The sequence below is a fragment of the Euwallacea similis genome, chromosome 17 (assembly GCF_039881205.1).
Source record: "Euwallacea similis isolate ESF13 chromosome 17, ESF131.1, whole genome shotgun sequence".
NCBI classification, from domain to species: domain Eukaryota; kingdom Metazoa; phylum Arthropoda; class Insecta; order Coleoptera; family Curculionidae; genus Euwallacea; species Euwallacea similis.
In genome coordinates this window covers 735,636-757,180 of record NC_089625.1, presented here as the reverse complement: position 1 = coordinate 757,180, position 21,545 = coordinate 735,636, and the positions used below count along the sequence as shown (strand labels likewise).

Here is a 21,545-nt window from a genome sequence, read left to right as displayed (position 1 = left end):
AGTAGTTATTAAACTTATAAAAAGAATTTATTAAACATAAAATAAAACAAGATGTCTGAAATTTTACAATATAATATAATATCCTCATAAAATAAAAAAATAAAAATAACATTCTCTTTCAGTCAAATAAAATTAAATTAAAAAAAAATTATAATTAAAACATAAAATCAATATAATAAAATAATAATATAAATAATATAATAAAATAGTAATATCAATATAAAAAAAAATACGAATTAATCTTCGTCAATCGTTGAATATAGGCACGTATGACATTGGACAGGTTTTTCACAGTGAGATTTACAAACAAATCTTTGGCAGTGACTACAACTAACAGTAGTTTTACTATTTTTATGTGCACTGCATACATGACAGCGACCGCTACGTGTCTGGTTTTGGACAACCAGAACTTCACCAAGATTGCTGTGGTTAGATAGAAATTTTCTGATATCTCTTGGAAGTGTTTGAATCTGTGCGCGTTTCTTGAGATGATTGGCCATGACTCCTAAACCTAAATTTGTAAGATACTTCCTCCTTCTCGGTGGCAAATCTTTACATTTGATGTCGTTGTATATAACTTCAGAATTAATGCCGGCAATATCCAATATTCGAAAAAAAATTGCAAGAGGCCATCGTCTGGTGATCCTTTAAGTTGAATAAGTAGCACATTTTTGGTTGACAGTATCGACGCCACATTGTGCTCTGTTGTAATGCAGTATTATTTCTGGTTTGTTTGTAACCTCATCAATTTCGTCATGATCGTGCATGGTCGAAAGCAAAATCACAGCTTTATTTTTTTATTTATATACGAGACTAAACATTTGTGAAATTGGAACCCAAATAGAGAAAAACCAATTGCCCGTGTTTTGTAAGGTAAAAATTCAGGTAGAATCTCCCTTTTGTTCTTTTTCATTGTACCGGTAAGAGTGAGTCCATTTTCTAATAGATACTCCGCTAAACTATAACTAGTATAGTAATTGTCAGTAGTTACGTTCCTATTGGTGTTTCGTAGTGGTTCTACTAGTCTCTGAACAATGTCGAATGGCTTATTTGAAGCTTTGTAAGATCCCTCCTGTTGTGCTCCACAATATATCTCGAATTTCCAAGTGTAATAAGTTCTACTATCGCAGAGGGCATATAGTTTTATTCCATATTTTGCTGGTTTCTGTGGCATATACTGGACAAAACCACATCTCCCTCAAAATGGATGCAGCATTTCGTTTATTGTAATAAACTCTCTCAAAACATAATTTGTCATACAATTCGTCATAAACTCTTCATATGTCGTTCTAATTGCTGCTAATTTATCAATCTTTTCACGATCTTTTCTTGTTCGAATATCGTCAAAGCGCAGGGTACGAAGTATGAACAAGAAACGTTTGTAACTAAACGCAGATCGCAACAATATCATTCCGGTTCCATCTTTAGCCCAAAGTTCTTCTACGTTGACGTGGCTCCCTTTTTTTACAGATATTATATAAAGCACTCTGAACAATGCAATAATTTCGTCGAAAGAAGTTGATTGGCAGTCTCTGTCTCTCTGGTATGCAGCTTTTGCACATTTATTTTCTATATACTATATATTGGTACATAATACTATGTTATCTATAATATTTTTGTTAAAGAATAGAGAAAACGAGTCAATGGGACTTGAAATATTTCTTGTGGCAATTGTCGATCCTGAAGACACTTTGACAATATTTTTGGCACTCGTTTTAGTTATTCTCATTACAGGAGCACTTCCAAATCGTTTCTTGATCTTTACCAATATAAAAATGATCATCTTGATAAGCCTGTAATAACGGCTCTATATTGTCAAAAGATTCATCAGAAGACTGGTCTGAGTCACTATTATGCTCGACTTTTACAATAACTTCTTCTCTGCTTTCACTGTCAAAGTCAACAATATCTTCATCGACATCAGAAAGATCTTGAGCAATATTTTGAAATTCCTCTTCAAATAAGGGGTTTGAAAGTTTTTTGTACCTAAAATATCAAAAAGTTATTTTTAACATAAAATATTTTTAATAAAATCGTGAAATTAAGTCTAGTAATTTTTAAAAAGAAAAATATATTTCTTCAAAAAATTTACTTACATGACCAGTCGCGTTGTGGCACAGAGTACCGCAATTCCGCACTTACCACTTTAACGCCTAAAAGCATACTATCACATAGCATAAAAATAAAGTTGGAAAATGCCAGACGATGCAAAATATAACCATTTGCGAATACCTATGTATCGCTGTGCGTGGACCTAATAGATTGGGGAAAAACCGAACTTATTTAAAATTGCGGCACGAGGTGCCGCTGCGCGACCGCCGCAGGGTTAATGAAAGAGTATTTGTGGAAACTAGAACTCAAAAATAATTTTAGGTCCATATCACTTTAGCCTAACAAAAATTAATCATTTCTTTTTTGAAAAAATGACTTCTTTGATATTGTAATGCATGATTCTTTGCAAAAAATTACTGATTTTTTTCTTTTTTTTTCATTATTTTTAATTATTTTTCATATAAGTATCTGCAGTATCTGCAAACTTTCGGGACCGTGAAGTGAATTGGGGTGAGGATGAGGTAAAATAAATTAAAAACATAGTTGGATAATGAATAAATCATGTAATGAAACTAATCTAACATAACCTAACCTAACCGTAATCAAACCCTAAACTAACCGAACCAAATCCCAAACTAACCCAACTAAACCTTTCTTGCACAAATAAAAACAATAAAAAATAAAAAAATTATTTTTAATCATCATTCAATATTAAATAATAATTTATACTTATGTCACATGTGCTATAATACTCCCAAAAAATATTGTGTATTATAAATGTTTTTTAATAAATTTCAAACATTTTCATTCTTTAAACTCTGCTACTGGTAATACATTTCACCTGCACTATATGAAATTTTATAATCTATTGTGTTCTTTGAAAGTGCGGGATGAGTACGACCTTAAATTGCGAATATTATCAGTTTACAATGCAAACTGTCTTTTGTATTTCCAAATATTGGCGGTTCACTGTGTTAGCATAAATTCGTGTTTATTGATATTCTGTCCTGTCGCACACTTTGAAATAGACTGTAATAAACATAAGGCACATGTGACATAAATATAAATAAATGTTGAATATTAAATGATGATTAACAATTTTTTTAAATTATTTTCATTTGTACAAGAAAGGTTTGGTGGGTTTGGTTACGATTCGGTTGGGTTGGATTAATTTCATTATAAGATTTATTCATTATCCAACTATGTTTTTGATTTATTTTACCCCACCCAACACCCAAATTCACTCTACGGTCCCGAAAGCTTACAGATACCGCAGATACTTATATGAAAAATAATAATTAAAAAAATCCGCAATTTTTTGCAAAACATCACGCATTAAAATATCAAAGAAGTCATTTTTTCAAAAAAGAAATAACTCATTTTTATTGGGCTAAAGTGATATGGGCCTACAATTTTTTATAGATAAAGAAGTAGAAGTAAATGTGTTGGCAACTTTCAAAACGTACAAAAATAATTCAATCAAAGATTTAACAAAAGACAGTGGTTTAAAGTTATGTACGTTTTGGAGAATTTAATTTTAATAAATTTTCTATGAAAGCATTTCAACAGGGAGGAGATACATAGATATGTTGTCAGAATTGCTAGAAGCATATTTAGATCAAATTCTATTAACATATTTCAATTAAATACAATAAAAAAAGAGGAAATTGATAATATACAGTCAACTAGTCTAAAAGAAAACTGCTTATAATTCGACTATTTTCAATTTTAAACCAGTATTGCATATGATCTTTTTTCGTTGATGATTTGCCAATCTTAGAGTAAAAATATACAACGTGGTCCATTAAAAAAAAAACATTTTCCTCGTTTTTTCTTAAACGCCACATTCAATTGATTTTCAATTTTCACTATCTTAATAAACAGGAAAAATGCTACAAGTTTGCTAATTTAATTGACTTTGTATCTATAATAATAAAAAAGTTACCAATGGTACGCATTTAACTTAGAATAGGCTGGATAATCATACATACTTTTTAAAAGTTATTTCTATAATTAAAATTTAAATTGAAAATAAAATAAAGAAAAATTGCAATATGATCCATGCCATTGAAGAATACAAAGAAAGTTAGGAAAAGTTGAAAACAAAAAAATATTTAACAAAAAAAAAATCAAATAAAATAAATAAGTTTAAAAGTAAAAACAAGTATCAAACGCGCACTTGTGAACCTTTTGGTATTGACGCAATATATTTGAACAATTGATTAATTCAGTTATTGATGAATTGGTTTAGGTTTTTTCTCTCTCGGTGCTCTCTTCGACTACAGAGGAAGATTTTTTTTAGACACTTTACAACCCAAATAGGAACGGAAAAGCGTTTAAAATTTCATCAATTTTTACATCCAATTTTTCAACCCTAACATTTTTAGGGTCTCTATTCATCTCAGAATACGGCACTTATTTCGCCCCCTTGCGGATTCTGCACTCATAAAAATCGAAACTTTAGTTTTTTTTTGTTTTTCTCAGACTTAAAACTGTCGCCGTAGTCTGAACAACCCCGACTTCTAGCGTACAGTGGGCCAAATTTCGGAACGTTTAAGACGTGTTAGTAACAGGTTTTTTAAAAAGGAAAATATTAATAAAATCATAAATTTTAACTTTGGTATGCCACTGGTCGAGTTCCTCTTACCCGATCAACTGAGTAGTGCTCTCGTCAGAACTCCAAATGTTCCTCTTCAAACCACTCATGGCTACCAACCAAACAATAGAAATAAATAAAATTTTACCATGCAATAAGCATTCATGTGTTTTGTTGGCCAAAATCATCCTTATGTAGAAAAGTATTATTGACGTCATGTTATGGTTGTTATATTATGATACTAAATATTATATTACAACACTAATATACTGATAACCTGCCATATTTAATAAGTATGTCTAAGATTTTTTAACGATGGTCTAGGATTTTTTTTTAATCCGTCTGAGTGGAGTAAATCTCCCAACAAATAAATTGGCCCCATGGTTTGTAGGGTTATTCTTGACATAGTTAAAAAGCTTATGTTATATTGAACACATTAAAGCAAAAATCTTAATTAAGCCAACTCCTAGAAAAAAGTAAACAATTAAAATATATACAGGGTTATTCACTCAATCCATTCATTAAAAGTTTACTTGGGTCTAAATTATACAAATTTGAAAATTTGGAGTTAAGTTAACTTAGACGTCTGCTGTTTATTAACCCAGCAAGGACGGAGTTTTTGATTAATCAAAATAATAAAATTTTTGGGGCATCAAATGGTAGCATTATGAATAAGTTACAACTAAATAAGTGAATAAATATTTTAAATTCAATATTTTCTTAGTAATTGCCTGTTGCCATATGGCAACGCCAGTATTTAGTGGCAGCGTCAAAAATTGAAACCAGGATATGAGAAAATTGAACAGATTTTTTTATGCATCAATATATAATGTTATAGTGTAATAAACGTATCCTGTATAAAATCATTATATATTTGTGTGAAAAACTAAATTACAGTTTTTACAAAGTCCAACATCACATTTTACACATTTCGTACGCATTATGGAGCTACAGTTTTCACCGGCACATCGAATTTTTTTGTTCTGAGCGACAGGTACTAATAAGTGACCTTGGCCATCGAATCTGACATTATCAGACACTCTGCAAAATGATCTGCTGGAAGCAGAACTTTCTGACCTACTCCCTTGTTTAGGTGTAGTTTTATACTTTGTTAAATACACTTTCACAATTTCTCTTCTAAATTGAAGTTGGGTGAGATTGTTTCCAGACTTTTTACTCAGAATCCAGGCATTTTGAATAGTAGCATCTAACAGCCATGTATATAAGACCCAATTCCATTTTTTTGAACGAAGTCCTATGCGAAAACGATTGATATTTTCATTCATCAAATCAGTTCCGCCCATGAAATTGTTATAATTCGTGATTAGGTGAGGTTGGAGCACTTTAATTACTTTTTTGCTAGCTCTTGAATATCGTTTAACCATGGACTGTGGATTCACACCGCTACTAGTTGATACTATTGTCACAACATTATTATCTACCCAGCAAACAAGAATTATTCCATTTGTTCTATCGAGGATTGATGTCGCTTCGGCTCGTTGTTTTCTCTTCATCATAGCTGTCGAGACGATCGGACAATTTTTAGGAATCCGATTGTCTCGTATGGTTCCTGTCACATCGTAACCTCTCTCTTTGAAATGGTTGAGTAAATGAAAGCTGGTGAACAAATTGTCACAAAACAGGGAATAAGGCAAATGTTTCTTATCGTTTGGTAATTCGTCCATCATTGTTATAAAAGGAGCAGCACATGCGCCAAATACTGAGGAGTAATTTTCGTTGAATTTTGGATCTTTCCTTTGGCATATATTGAAATTTATTAAATATCCACTTTTTCCGTTTAAACACCAGACTTTATAACCAAATCGAATTGGTTTTCCCTTGATAAACTGCTTGCATGAGTGCCTGCCGAAATATTTCACCATCGATTCATCGAAATTTAGATTTTTCTCAGGTACATAGAATTGAGCAAACTTGCTTTGTAACTTTTCAATTAGTGGTCGTAATTTATAATATTTATCTGTTGCATCTACCTTTGTATTGTCAGCTAAGTGAAAGAATTTCCAAATTTTCAAAAACCGATCGCGTCGCATTACATCTGACACCATTTTGCAACGCATGTCTTCGCTTGAATCCCATTAAAACTTGTTCCCAGGTAGGCAATGATACCCTGTTAGTATAAGGATGCCCAAAAAAAAACGAATCTCATCGGTTGTTATTTGCGGGTTTGGCGAATTTTTAAAGAGTGCATACTTTGTGGTTTCTGACTGAATGTAGGAAATAATATCATTGTCAAAGAACAACTCAAACATTTCAATAGGCGTTAGTGCTCGATACATATCATAATTAGTCTGAGGATAGTCAAAAACTCTTGCTTGGAGATCTCCATTTATCCAATCAATATTAGAGTAATCAATCTTTTTTGCTAAAGTGAATTGTTGACTTTCTTGTTGGTGTTGCTGAGTTTCAAAATATTCCTTACTGGATTCATCTTCTTCGTTGTCAACGAAAGGTTCTTGCAAAACTGCAAGTGAAGCAGGTGCCAGAAGTTGGTTTCACGATAAATTATCCATTTGACCCCCACCATCTTCATCACCCGAGTCTTCATCTGTATTCTCGCCTGCATCCGGAGGTTCTAAATAAATGGCAGCAACATTTAAATCATCTTCAAAGGCTACTTCAAGCGCTTCTTTAAGGGTAAAACCACCACTATAACAAAAAAAATACTGGCGCCTTGGAGGACTGACGTTGCCGTATGGCAACACTCAATTTAGAATCACAAAAACTAAGTACAAGTTTTTTTTATTATAATAATTTCCGTCTAAAGTAATACAATACTTTATCTGACTCAATAAAATAATATAGGGGAAGGAAAAAATTGCATTTTTATTATTGTATTTGTGAATACAGTGAAAGCTCTCATAAGCGGGCAGTCACGGTTCCAACTTTTATGCCCGCTTAAGGGAAAACTTTATTAAATAGGAATTAGTTTTTTTATTGATAAATGCACATAGTATGATATGTACAATACATACATAATATGTGATATATAGTATATAATATGGACATGCAAACACAAAAAAATGTAAAATTGTAAAAAAAAATTAAAAAAAAAAAACAAGTTATTTAGGAGCAGCTTGAAAAATTTTTAAAATACTCGGCTGCTTAAACTTTCTTCGCTGTTCTTCTATACGGCACTTCTGATAATGACATTCCAAATTCTTAATCTGTTCAAAAGCCACATAGTCGCCCTTAGAAAAGGTTTTCAGTTCTCTAATGTAATTTAAAGCTTCATCGTAGCACTTTATTTTCTTCTTCTTCAACGTCCTCTATTTCGTCATGTGTCTCGTTGTTTTCATTATGTTAACTGAATGCTGTAACCTGATTTTCGAAATCATCATCTTCAGTCGGTGTGTTTTGATCGATGTTTATAAACTCTTCTAAATTCTGGTCATTGGTAACATTCAACTCTTTAGTAGCTCTCATCATTATCACAAGTACAGATAACAGCAAGTCGTCTTCGGGGTCAAAATGGGGAAGTTTCGTATCCGATTTTCTGAATCCAGCTTTTCTGTAACAGTTTTCTATTGTTGCTGGATCAACCTTTTGCCATGCCGTTTTTATGAAGCATACAGCCTCCAAAACATTTTTTTTTTTTGAAAGTTCAGATAATGAATTAGCACAATCCATGTTTGATAAAATATGTTTTAAAATCTGGTTTCGGTAATAAAACTTGAAGTTTTGAATGACACCTTGATCCAGTGGCTGACAAACACAGGTTGTATTGGGAGGCAAAAAAATAATTTTTACATTTCTTAGAGGTAATTCTCGAGGATGTGACGCAGCGTTGTCTAAAAACAACAAAATTTTCCTATTTTCAATGCCCATTTTTCGATCCAGCTCGATTAACCATTCACCCATTATGTCCCGAGTCATCCAAGCTTTTTTGTTTGACTTCCACATAACGGGCAAACCTTTAATGTTTATGTTTTTCAATGCTCTAAGACGAGCCGATTTTCCAATCACCAATAGTTTTTCTTTCTGCCCAGTCATGCTTGCGCAAAATAACACAGTTAGTCTTTCTTTAGTCAATTTTCCTCCTGAACACTTTTCAAATTTTAAGGCCAACGTTTTATCGGGGAACGCACGAAAAAAAAGGCTGCTTTCATCGGCGTTGTAAATATCTTCGCATTGATATCCGCGTAACAAAGAAGGAAGTTTCTCCAAAAATTCATCAACTGTCTCTTGATTTACATCAGCTGCTTCACCAGAAATGCATTTAAAACTAATGTTGTGTCTTTTGCGCCACTTTTGAAGCCATCCATCAGATGCACTAAAATTTTTGTAGCCAAATTTTTCCGCAATTTCTTTAGCTTTTTCTTTTACAAGCCCACCTGATATAGGAATCCTTCGATTTCTAGCATTTATAAACCACTCGAAACATGCCTTGTCAATGTTCCAGCCTTCAGTTTTGAAAAACCTCTTTTTTTGGCGTTCATTTGCACCAGACTGCCACAAACATCGGATATCCTCTTTATTTTTTGCTATCATCGTAGCTTGCGTCTTTCCTATGTGAAATCGCGATGCTATAGTTCGAGTTGATAGTTTTTCTTTGTCAATTACATTTACTATTTCCATCTTTTCTTTTAGTGTTAACATTCTTTTTTTCGGTGACATTATTATGTAATAAACGCAGCGTTCGATTCTTTAGAGCACAAAGGATAAAGAAGAACTCGTTTTAAAGTTAAACGGTAAATTCTCAAAAATTCAAGGGAAATCACTGATCACCGAACTTAAAAAATGTACGCATCGATTCGTCTCGGACACAAGTTTAATTGTCCAGAAATCGTAATTGAATGCCCTACAAAACTTAGGTTGCAGGAATCACGCTGCCCGCAACCTTTGCTATCGGTTTCTCTGTTTTCATTATAATCATGAATCATTCACACTAGACCAAATATAATTCCGTATTAGAAGTACCGGGGAACCACAAGACTACGAAGAACAACAAACAAGAATTATTTGCTAGACATAATACCTATTAATCAATTATAACATGAATGACAACTGCATTCGATGTAAACATTATAAATAAAATATGTCAAATAAAGAAATGGCCACAACAGGCAACAGCCAAAAGCATCCCCATAACGCATGTAACGTAATAGTACGTTAAAATCTAATTCGCCCGGCTATTGGAGCTTCGTGGCCGTTTATGGGAGATATTTTCTTAGTTTTGGGTATGAAGCATGTTGCCCGCGGGCGTTTATAGGAGCGCCCGCTTATGGGAATGTGCCTTATGTGTTAAAATATAGAACTAAAATCGGTTCCAAAAAATTTGGCCGTTTAAGGGAGATGGTCGCTTATTAGAGCTGCCAGTTACGGGAGCTTTCACTGTACTTGCACAAAACTCACATCCATTTTGATGACACAAAAAGCGTAATAAATGTTCTAGAAAATATTGGGAAAATATCACTGAAAAAACTGAGAACTAGAAAAACGACCTTTACTGCGTATTCCAAAATAACTGTTTCAAACGTAAACATTACCTATTAGTGATACAGGGGAATTACCCGGTACAATTTCTGCGTTGCCATTTGGCAACGCAAGTCCTTGATGAGTTAAAATATTTTCAACTTTCTGTCACTTCCGGTTTAACCGGAAATAGCTATCAACTTGCTTATTTCAAATGGGATTCCCAGTATATTATTTTATTTTTAAATCCTGTGTAATATTTGAGACATATTTTCTGTAAAATATCCTACACTTAGGTTTTACCATTTTTGAGATATTTAACCTGGAATTAAAAATGCGCCTTACATAGTCTTAAGTTTATACTTTTATTATTTATATGGCTTAGTATCAAATAGGGTGTTCAAAATTTAGCTTGTAACATTTGCATTTTTGAAGTTGCAGAAGTCTGTTTTCTTTTTAATGGGACGCCATATAACTTTAAGCAGTATCAAGTAGAAAATGTAATTCTCTGTTAAACTGTATTAGGATTACCTATTCCTATTCCAAATTATTTTTGAAATAATTAAGTTTTACGTCAAATTAGTAGTACATATTCATTTTGGTAAATTTTTATTCTTCACGTAGGTAACCATGGAAAAGAAATAATGACAATTATTATTTGCATTGTACCTTTTTACCTTTAAATTTTTTTTGTTTTTACGTTATTTACCAATATTAATATGTACTACTAGTTTCACGTAAAACTAAATTATTTGGAAAATGATTTGGAAAAGATATAGGTAACCCTAATATAGTTCGACAGAGAATTACATTCTCTGCTAGATATTGATTAAAATTATACAGCGTCCCATTTTAAAAAACAGACTTCTGCAACTTCAAAAATGCAAATGTTAGAAGCTAAATTTTGAACACCCTATTTGATATTAAGCCATATAAATAATAAAAGTTTAAACTTAAGACTATGTAAGGCGCATTTTTAATTCCAGGTTAAATATCTCAAAAATGGTAAAACCTAAATATAGGATATTTTACAGAAAATATGCCTCAAATATTACACAGGATTTAAAAATAAAATAATATACTGGGGGTCCCATTTGAAATAAGCAAGTTGACAGCTATTTCCGGTTAAACCGGAAGTGACAGGAAGATGAAAATATTTTAAAAAAACAGTACACTTCGAAGTTAACTTAACTCCTAATTTTCAAATTTGTATCACTTTTAAATCCTAGTAAACTTTTAATGAACAGGTTGGGTGACCCTACCTGTTCATAATACAAGATGTTTCAGAATTACACGGCACTATTTGAGGTACGTATATATTCTCTATTACAAAAATGAAGAAAATTCATAAAAGTATATGTCTTAAGTCAACTCATTGTCGAGATATTGGGGGATAAAGATATTTATTATACAATGCAGCATAAAATATAAATATAAATACTCAATATCTCGCTAATGAATTGACTTACGACATATGCTTTCATGAATTGCCTTTTTTATTTCATAATAGAAGATGCATACTTCAAATAGTGTCATGCAATTCTGAAACATCGTGGGATCCATAGATTCAATTAAATTTATAAATTAATTTATAAGGAAACTAAATGGAGTTCGACCAAAAATCAAGAGATAAAATTTTAATAATAAATAGATAATCTTAAGAAAAATATTAACATACGCCAGTAGCATACGAGCAAATTTTTCTAAAAGGTTTTATGTATCAAGACCTAAGAAAATACATTATTTTGTATAGTAGTTAGAGGTAATCTATACTCGTATTAAGCAGCATCTATTACCTAATATGCATATAAAATTTGAAAGCTTTATTTACATTAAAAAAAAACACAACAAAATAAAAAATTAAAATTTTTTCTTAACTTTTAACATCCTGTAACTTTGATATCGATTGAGATAGGACACATGCTTATATGAACTTTTTTCGTTATTTTGTATCAGAGAATACATAACTCAAATAGTCCCGGGCAATTCTGAAACATTCTGTATAGAAATTAATTAGGTATGCAAATTAGTTATCCCTATTTTTCATGTGCAAGGGCCATGTTTATCAATATGAATAATTTATTACTGATATTTTCCATGTTTTTTTCACTTGTAATTTATTTTATGTGGAATTTTGAAAAATATTGAAAAGATATATGTAATTTTTGAATTAAATCAAACAATTTTTTTAAAAAAGCCATGAATTAAATTGACTAATTTTCTCCTCATGGTAGCAATTAAGAGATATTTTCACATTAATTGCAACCATTTCATATTAATTTTTACTTTATTAATTAGACATTATACAAATAGCTTAGGGCAACACAGGAACCAGAATCGAGGAACGACTATAATTTGTGTGCACTAATTCAAAATATCGAGTTCTTTATTTGAACAGTGCTCAATCTGTAAGATAAAATTGAATTTTATTCTGTGAAGTGAATATACAAACTGTAAATATAATGTCAAATACTTCTAAATTTTAATAAACTACAATGGAGTCGCGATTTAGAGAACTTTTTTTGGCAAAACAATTTTACTATTTCGAGGGTGTTTACTTTTGTAAAGTTTGAGATTAAGAGCACATATTCGAAAAAAATATGTATTATATATTTTGCAAAAATCACAGTACTATTTTATTCAAATGCATACGAATTAAGGGTTTATAAAAAAATACGAAAACGACATTTAAAACATGATATTTTTATGGACCATACGCAAAAAATTACGTTATTTTCGGCTGTTTAAATTTTTTCTTCAGGTTTATTTCTACTATTTTTTTACTTAAATCATACAACACAAATAAATCACTATATTCTACTATGTTATACTGAATGACAAAGTAATGATAAAATTTGTGTGTTTACTTTATTGGATAGTTCACTTGAAGCAGAGTTTATTAAATCGCGAGTCTAGCGTATTTTTATTGAGTTTAAAAAAATTTTTTTTAATAAAAATATTTTTAAAATTGAATAGGCCCAGGGTTTACCTCACTGCTTGCATATTAATGAAAATTTCAGAAATATTTGTATATTAAAACTGTCGTTTATAAGGCAATTCTTGTGAGATAACAACATATCAAAAAGTTTTTCATCAAGAATGGTAGGCAAATATTGACAAACATAAATTCTATATCGAAATTTTCGTACAGCTATCTTATTTGCAAATGAAATGTGTCAAAGTATTCTTGATCATCTATATTTTAATACAATGTAAATGACATTAAATTGCCTTAAGTATTCATTAATATCAAATGAAGGGTGTCCCATCTAAGAAATCTCTGTATGTTTTATCAAGAAATTCACTGAAATTATTGAAAACCATAAAGAAATTTAAGAAATCAGATATTTCAAAAAATTAACACATGTTTTTTCTAAATTGAAGACATCTTGGAAATCATTAATGATTAGTAATATCAAATGTTTATTTACAATTTTAATTTCTCATCATAATAATTTGAATTGGAACAAATTGGTTCTCCCTTTGGAGCAAATAAATAATAACTAGCACTTTTAACTGAAATAAACATTATTAAAATCCTCCCAAAAAGAAAAATAATAAGATAAACATTACTCATTGTAGTTTGTTAATATAAAATGCATGTGTAATCTACTGATTATAAGATTAAACATGTAATTAATACTGTGACTGTGATATGGCAATAGTTTTCCAAGTATTAAGAAGAGATCTAAAATTACTGTGGAATTCTACACATGCAGTATCACAATCACCTATAAACGTGAGAAAAAAAAGCCATTTCAGCAGCAACACTTTCCAAGAAACACATATTTTTACCTTATTTAACTAGCAGACGTGTTTATCGGCTTGTAATGTTTATCGACAACAACAACACACTTCCTACACTATCAGTTTCACAGCATTTTATCAAGGATTTCCTAAGGAAAACGAAGGGAAAAATTGCGAATTCGGGAAATGACGAAGTTTAGTTTAACCTAAATATAACTTACGGTACTGAAAATAGACAAACCTCTTCTCGAGATGTACAGCATAAGGGCACGTAAACAACGGTAAACACAATAGATTTAAGCACCTTTCGCAAATCGATTAAAAGTTCATTATTTCCACCGTAAACTTTCCATTCCAAGTACATTTCCTAGAAAACTTTCGGCGGCCATTTTTCTCGTACTCCCCCACCGAGGTGAAGTGTCAGGATTTTTATTTCAGCCTTTGGAACGTGGCCAAATTTTCATTAACGCCAATAAACTTTAGAACGGCTTGGCTTCGGCCATTAAGAAATAAATATTTATCAGAAATTAAACGAACCTTTTTGAAAATTCACAATATTTTGAAAGGAATTCCTAAAATTTGAATTGGATTGGGGATTGGAATTTCATTTATTTTTATTAACAACTCTTGCCCTCTATAGTTAAATACTAATAACAAGCTATTGATTGCAGATTACAGAGTTCTGCAGCGAAAAATCGATAATTTGTTAGTGCTTTCAAGTATGTTACTCTAACAATTCGATTCTCTCGCACGTGAATTGTATTACCGATTACCACCACATCTTTCATTTGTACAGAGTGTCCCAGACTAAAATCGTCGTTTTTTCGAAAGTTTCTATTGAAAATATTTTAGAGTAACGAATATAAAAAAATCATTTTGTAATATGGTGATCTCTATTAAGACTCAAAACGATGCTTTTTAAATAGATTTCGTTTACTTCACCAGGGATGGACTAGTTTTAACAGATCTATTAATTTTAATTGATATTAATGTTTTTTATTTTTTCAATAATATTAATAATTACCTTTGTATATTATAGCCTTTTTATAGACGAATTAAATGATATTGGGTTTGATGGGCCGTTTGAAATTATCGAAGTAGTATTCAAGAAAATAGCTACTTTTGTATACATACATATGTACATATCCATTAGTAATTCAATGTCGTTTTGAATCAGATATTTGCCTAAAATATGATAATTTCAGTTTGGTTTAATGGAATGCAGACAAATCTGATTTTGCTTAAATCATTTTGTGCAGTTGCCACATTTTCTTCCATTTAAGTTATATAACTTTTTTCAGTGATGTACGCTGTATATTATATATTACATATCTGAATAGCATTACAACTCATTACAACATGCATTACCGTAAATGACGATCATTTTGCTTATCTAATATAATTTAAAATTTACATTTTGAATTCAGATATAAACCGTCAATTCTTGTGTTTTTCCCTTATTAATATTTTAAATATATTTGAATATAAAATATCAAAAAACATGTTTTTTAGCAAAAAATGTTTACAATATCTAAACTAGAAGTCACAACATTTGCTAGCAAATAGGGTAGTTAAATATATTAAGATAAATTAATTTCTTTTATGCAATTCAAAATTTGTCATTTTTTGAAAATATAATGGAATATTTCAGAAACATTGAGTAAATCTGACATCGTGGAACTCGTGCGTAAGATGGGTATCCAGATATGTAGTTATATATAGGGTGTATCAATAAAAAAAATTAATATGGTTATAAGAAAGCATAGCAAAAGCGCTAAGTCAAGTAAATTCAGATTTTTCAATTTTCCAGTAAAGTAGATTGTAATACTATGTTTTAAGAGTCACTCTGTTGTAAAATGCCACGACTTTATGATACGCCTCGTAAATGCCCATTTATAAATAAAATTATTTCAGCACGAACTGTATAATTTTTCCATTTTATATTTTTTCAAAGATCTGCTAGGAATCTAAATAAGAGGGTGGGCTATCTTATCTTAGACTTCTGTCAAAGGTAGGTCAACATTTTCATTTTTTCCAAATCATAGATCCTTTAATGTTTAACTCTTGAAATTATGGGAATATAAATTGTGATACTCCTATCATTACCGTGAATTCACAGCGCACATATGGACAATTCATCTCACTGTAAATTTCTTGGTAGATAGAAAAGGTTATTTCTCAGAACTAGTTAGCCTTCAAGTAGCTCAAATCAAGCAGCAACTTTTCTCGTAAGAGACTTAAGAATATTATGCATAAAAATATTGTATTATTTGAGAAAGAAGGGCCTACCTAATACTTTGTGGAGGGATTTTCAACGATTCTTTGGAATCACCTTATTTGATTGAATTAAAAAAACATTTAAACAATATTTGCAAAGGCACAGTTTCATTATATTAAATACAATAATATTAGTAGGTACATATTATTTACAATACAAAAATAATTTAAAGTATTTACACATAAATTATAAATATATGTAATTAATTTTAGATAAAATCTATGGCGAGTGAAGTATGTTTACATTAAATTAACTAAAAAAGAAACTTGCCTTAAAATGTTATACCCTGCAGTAAAAAGCAGTAAATAATAACATTATAAATAATAATTATTGTAACACACACACCTAATAGTTACGTCAAAATAACGTATTTTTAAGTTGCTTAAGGATAAAACGTTTTGAGCAGGAAGAGGTATTCTGCTAGCCCGGTTAATTACCTATAAAATGATTCTTTAAAAACGAAATAGATGTGGATACATGTGGAAATAAGTATATGACAAATTCCATGTAGCTACATATTATTCATGAATACTGGAAATGAGTTAAAAATGGAAATTAGCATTTTCCATAAACGTAGAAGGAAAACGACGTTTTTGCATCTTTCTTAAAAATTCACTTTAAAAAATCTTATCTGAGAAATATCGAACGTCTCATACTCATAGGAATAACTATTCAATAAAAATAAAAATAATATTTACAATATCATTAAATATTATACCAACTGTTAACCTAGATTCTGGCAAGATCTCTTACAGCAGATTAGTAACTCTATGGCACCTACTTCATATTCCATTTTGTTACTGGCAGTGTACTAAATGTATATTGTAATTGGGTTTGAGAGCTGAGGAAAATAATAAGGTTCAGGTCTTAACCAAATCAGTCAGGATGTCTACCTGTCCTAAGTAGACGTAAAAAAAATTTCAAGTTGAAAGCCTGAGTTTACTTTAGACAAAGAGATTGTAAAACACTACGGTTATTTCCAATTTTTCTTAATATTTGAAAATAAGTTTGAATGTAATGGTATGAAAATTTGCAGGTAGGCATGTGCAGGATGTTTCATGTAAGTGAAGCATAATTATAACGTTTTGTCATAAAAACAATTGAACTTCAATTTTCGAAAAAATAGAGGAAAACCTGATTTTGAAAAAAAGAACATTTTTGAAATTTTTTGATACATGTTGATAACATGTTCAAAGAAATATGATTCTTTATATTTGTTTTTTTATATACTTAGGTTTAACTTGGAAATAATATCAACATATGTAAAACAAATTGGAAATAAGTTTTTCCAAAAAAATAATTTACAATTACTTTTTTGATGAGATGTTTAAATTGTCCAGAAAATTTCTGCTAAAATCCCTACAATAAAGAAGAAAAATCTGGTCAGTTTAAATGAGACACTTGTACTACAAATCAAAATGTAAAACGTTCTAAACGTGAAGGAGAAATGAAATATGTATTTTACCTATATTACATTAACTATTAGGCTTGTTAATACGCATTTAACTACGTACTATTCACGTGAAAAAAATAAAAATTTATAGTAAATGATATTTTCTAATCAAATGGAACATCCTGCATTTGTGAAAAAGCGTCTGTAGATGTATTTTTATTATACATTTTCGATCCAAAAATTCCAGCTAACATTGTCTCTTATACACTTACGTAGGTATAGCTTTGAAACTCCCTATACCTAAGTATTACACTTTTTAAAAATAATTTCCTGCTGGTACTTAAATGCAGCATTAAGTTAGTATTCAGACAACAATACAACTAACTTTTCTTTAATTTTTACAAATTCATTGTAATCATGGTGGGTACTACGGTTCCTAAAAAATCGTTCAAATAGATCATTCAAAGCATTAACAATGAGTGGACGGAAATATGGACTTATATGTAGCTTACGTAGAAAAGTTACCAGGAAGTTTGGTATTCAATTATCAGGAGTAACATAATAAGTGCAATGCACGCAGAACAATGCAAACAAGAATAAGGCACACAAGAACAAGGCACGTGTGTACCCATACTTTTTTCAGTTTAAGTTGCAGGAGTGTACGTACAGTTGTCAAAAACTGTAGACGAGGCACGTCTGAGACGGATTGTTCATTCACTTTAAAATTTTTGGGAATAACGCCTCACACACCAGTAGGAAATGTTGTTACGGTGGAATTGCACACTATTCTCAATTAAAACTGAAAGAAACATTAACTCTTTACTAAGGCCTCTGACGAACAAAAAAAAGGAGGAAAACGACAAACTGTGACCATTATCAAAGGCATGCTGGCACATATTTGACTTATGAAATTCTGTATTTCTAATATAATTTTGGAGTTCTTTAATTTTATTTTTAAGGGACTGAATGTTTTGCCAATATAAAGTTTCTCACATTCGTAAGAAATTTTACATATGACGTTTTTTTTGTCTATTCATTTTTATGTTGTGGTTTTATCTTTGTATGTTTATTTAAATTACTTAAATAAGTTAATAATTATTAACTATTCAGAATATTAATAAACCTCACTAATATAGATACTGTTTTTATTTGTCTTTGAACACCTTTTTTTGTTATTGATATCAGCTATACTCATTCCCATCATACAAATTTTCACACATGGTGAGCAGTCTCAAAATAGGGTTGATATTATAAGGAAACAGATCCCTAGACACCAACCGGTTGATTTGCATTTTTAACCTTATTAGCACAGCCATAGTGTCATCCAACTCATTGCTTCGAGACGTATTTCCCTCACCACAACTGCTGACAAACTTTGCCCAGTTTCTTCGAGTATACTTCAGGAATCTTAATAAATATAACAAAAAGCAAGTTTCACTACCAACCAAGTAATCGAGTAATACATCTGAATCATGACTAACAATCTTCAGGAACTCTATGAAAGAGTGAATGGGATTTAATAAAACTGCCAGATCAGGAAAAACTGCATTTCTATAAGAAATGCCCACAGAAATATCTAAAGTGGACACCATGGATTCTATAAGATAATTATCTTGGTCACTAAACAGATGGACCATGGTATTACAAAGTGGAGTCTCTGGGTGAAAGTCAGAGGCGTTTTTCACAAATGCATCCACCTTTTTTAAGACATCTCTAATAGATCTTTCTATCAACTGCATGTCCTGATAAAAGTCAAAATCATCTGAACCCACACTTGAATCTGAACTATCTGATCGAGTCTCTTTAACAGTTACAGCTACAGCTTTTAGAACTAACAACACCATCTGTTGAAGCAAAGTTCTGTCAACATTTGATTGAGATGCTTCAATGCTGGGAATTGTTCCTACAAAACTGTTTACAGTACTGCCTGGCTCAGTTCGATAAGGTAAGCTATCAAGGAGCCTGTAATCTTTCACATAGCGGACAATTAAGTGGGCTAACTGACAGGTATCATCTGGAACCATATCTTGTAAAGCCAAAGTACTACCATAACAAAGAACTTCATTGAAAAGGGACAGTAACTGTTTCCAAATTATTGCTGGTAAATTGTTATTTAGTAAAGCAACAAAGGTTTCTAGGTGGGCATAAAAGGGTTTAATATCTATTACACTTAAATTGGCTTTAACTGAGATGATTCTCTCCCACAACATGAGAAATGTTAGACTGCAGGTTTGTATTTCAATAGAGGAGTTATTCAGTATCATATTTTGAATCTTGGCAATTAAATCAGGCCACTTTGACTCCAGACTTTTTATTATTAGTCCCTTAATGGCTGATGTGTCAAAACTCTCTGCATCACGGAAAGGTACTGTTTCACAGTTAGCATTCACATTGCTTGGTGCTTCTTGAGAATCTGTGTCTTCAAGAACATGTATTTCAATATCTTTCCACTCAACAACTCGCTTTATTACTTCAAGAGAAAAATTCATTTTTGGGTAATTTAAAGATTCTGAAGTTAAAAATCCAATCATTGTTTCTAGCCACTCATTATTAATGTTTGTCTTTGCTGTTATTAAGAAACTACTCAGTACTCGAGCTGCTAAATAATGCACAAACTTATTCCTAGTTTCACAAAGTGAGATTATCTGCTCAATAAGGTTATACCTGTTATAAATGATCATTTCACAATTGGCTATAACTTTTGAGCAGATAAATCCCTTGTTATTCTGCTTCAAAAATACATCAAACAACAGTTGAAGATTTGAAAGAAACTGTAAAACTTTACTATCATCCCACTCTAATAAAATAATGCTTTCATTACCCAAAACTCTTGGCAGTTGTTGCAAAGGCTGGCACAATATTGTCTCAGACACTCCACATAAGCACTGCCTGATAAGGCTTTGTTGGAACTCGTTAAGTGTACTATCTCCAGTGCTAATTGCCGGGCTTTCACTTGATCCAGGCTCATTTCTCAGATCAGAATTTATGTTTGGGGCGGGGGGAATGGAAAAACTATCTGACTGTATGCTAGCAGATGATGTAAGTTCACTCCTTGGCTCACTTTGTTCTGATTCACTCACACTTTTTTCTAGTTCACTGTCACTAGCCACCAAAAAGTTCTTGCCATTATACTCTAAATTTACGGAATTTAACGTGATTTCGTCTTCATTGACATCTGGAGACAGAGAAAGGTGTAATGCTTGTAGGTCAGATTGAACCTCACTGTCATGTAAACTATGAATGAAATCTGTTTCATCTGCATCTGAGCTATTTCCTCGTTTTGGCTTCTTTTTTACAGGTTGATCTGATGACATTGTGGTCTCTCTTTGCCTGAGAACCATTAGAACTGGTGGATGCAGCCTCGGGTTGACCTGAAAGAGTTAGGTAAATATTTAATTAAATTATTTGTGGTTGGGTTACATATTATCCCATTAAAAAAACTGTTAATGAACGTAACATTTAAGTGTTTCCGTCAATTGGAACGACGTTTTGTAGGGAAAACTTACTATTTACAATAAATGGGTAACTTCATCCAGTAGTCACTTCTAGATGTTGTAATCCACGCATTTTAAATGAGAGTGCTTACTGTATCTGCACTGAAAACTGGTCATTTCCCTTGGAACCACTAATTTCCATCGCAATGCTGTGATTTAAAAGGCAATAAGGGAAAAACTGATTGTTTATAAAAACATAAAATTACATGAGAATAGACTCCATTTGCCTTCTTCATGAGGAAGACATATTCCGTCAACTATCATTAACCTGTTGACTTTTTTGACAGTTGACAAACATAACAATACCAATCTGCCAAAATACACTCAGAGTATAAAGGACTATGAAACGTTGATATCGATGGTAATATCGATGTGATTCTGTGATGTGCTTTGCGCTTTGATATATATTACTACAGGAACTCCGTTTTCTGTTAATGATGTAGAAAAAAATTATGTCACTTTTAATTAATAGTTGTAGAAAAAAATATATTATACAATTTAAGTAGATTGGATATGAACAGTTTACACCCTTTTTGCACAATAAACCACTAA

The 21,545-nt window shown here is 31.3% G+C and overlaps 4 protein-coding genes and 1 pseudogene across 9 annotated transcripts in view; all 5 read right to left on the bottom strand.

Moving 5' to 3' along the window:
• gek (serine/threonine-protein kinase gek) overlaps positions 1-14,445 on the bottom strand; it is a 60,762-nt gene extending 46,317 nt beyond the window's left edge. For 3 of the 5 annotated variants that reach the window (XR_010752535.1, XM_066398187.1, XM_066398188.1), the window contains exon 1: positions 14,070-14,445. The gene's annotated coding sequence lies outside the window, so the exon portion shown is untranslated. The remainder of the gene's footprint in view (positions 1-14,069) is intronic. The other 2 variants (XM_066398184.1, XM_066398186.1) reach the window with 1 other exon arrangement.
• Positions 782-2,163, bottom strand: LOC136414510 (piggyBac transposable element-derived protein 4-like; annotated as a pseudogene).
• Positions 5,150-6,726, bottom strand: LOC136414509 (piggyBac transposable element-derived protein 3-like). The gene is made up of 2 exons (XM_066398557.1): positions 5,544-6,726; positions 5,150-5,187 (listed from the first exon to the last, which is right to left on the bottom strand). Exons 1-2 carry the CDS (start codon positions 6,724-6,726, stop codon positions 5,150-5,152), a joined length of 1,221 nt encoding a protein of 406 aa, XP_066254654.1.
• Positions 7,945-9,671, bottom strand: LOC136414264 (tigger transposable element-derived protein 6-like). The gene has a single exon (XM_066398176.1). It carries the CDS (start codon positions 9,281-9,283, stop codon positions 7,970-7,972), a length of 1,314 nt encoding a protein of 437 aa, XP_066254273.1. The 5' UTR covers positions 9,284-9,671; the 3' UTR covers positions 7,945-7,969.
• Positions 14,446-16,212: 1,767 nt separating the features above from the next.
• lin (protein lines homolog) lies at positions 16,213-21,259 on the bottom strand. 2 transcript variants are annotated; one of them, XM_066398191.1, is made up of 2 exons: positions 21,006-21,259; positions 16,213-20,870 (listed from the first exon to the last, which is right to left on the bottom strand). In XM_066398191.1, the coding sequence occupies exon 2, from the start codon at positions 20,838-20,840 to the stop codon at positions 18,681-18,683; it is 2,160 nt and encodes a 719-aa protein (XP_066254288.1). In that variant the 5' UTR covers positions 20,841-20,870; positions 21,006-21,259; the 3' UTR covers positions 16,213-18,680. The 2 variants fall into 2 exon arrangements, with proteins under 2 accessions (XP_066254288.1, XP_066254289.1); XM_066398192.1 differs by having other exon boundaries at positions 21,086-21,259.
• Positions 21,260-21,545: the final 286 nt, after the last annotated feature.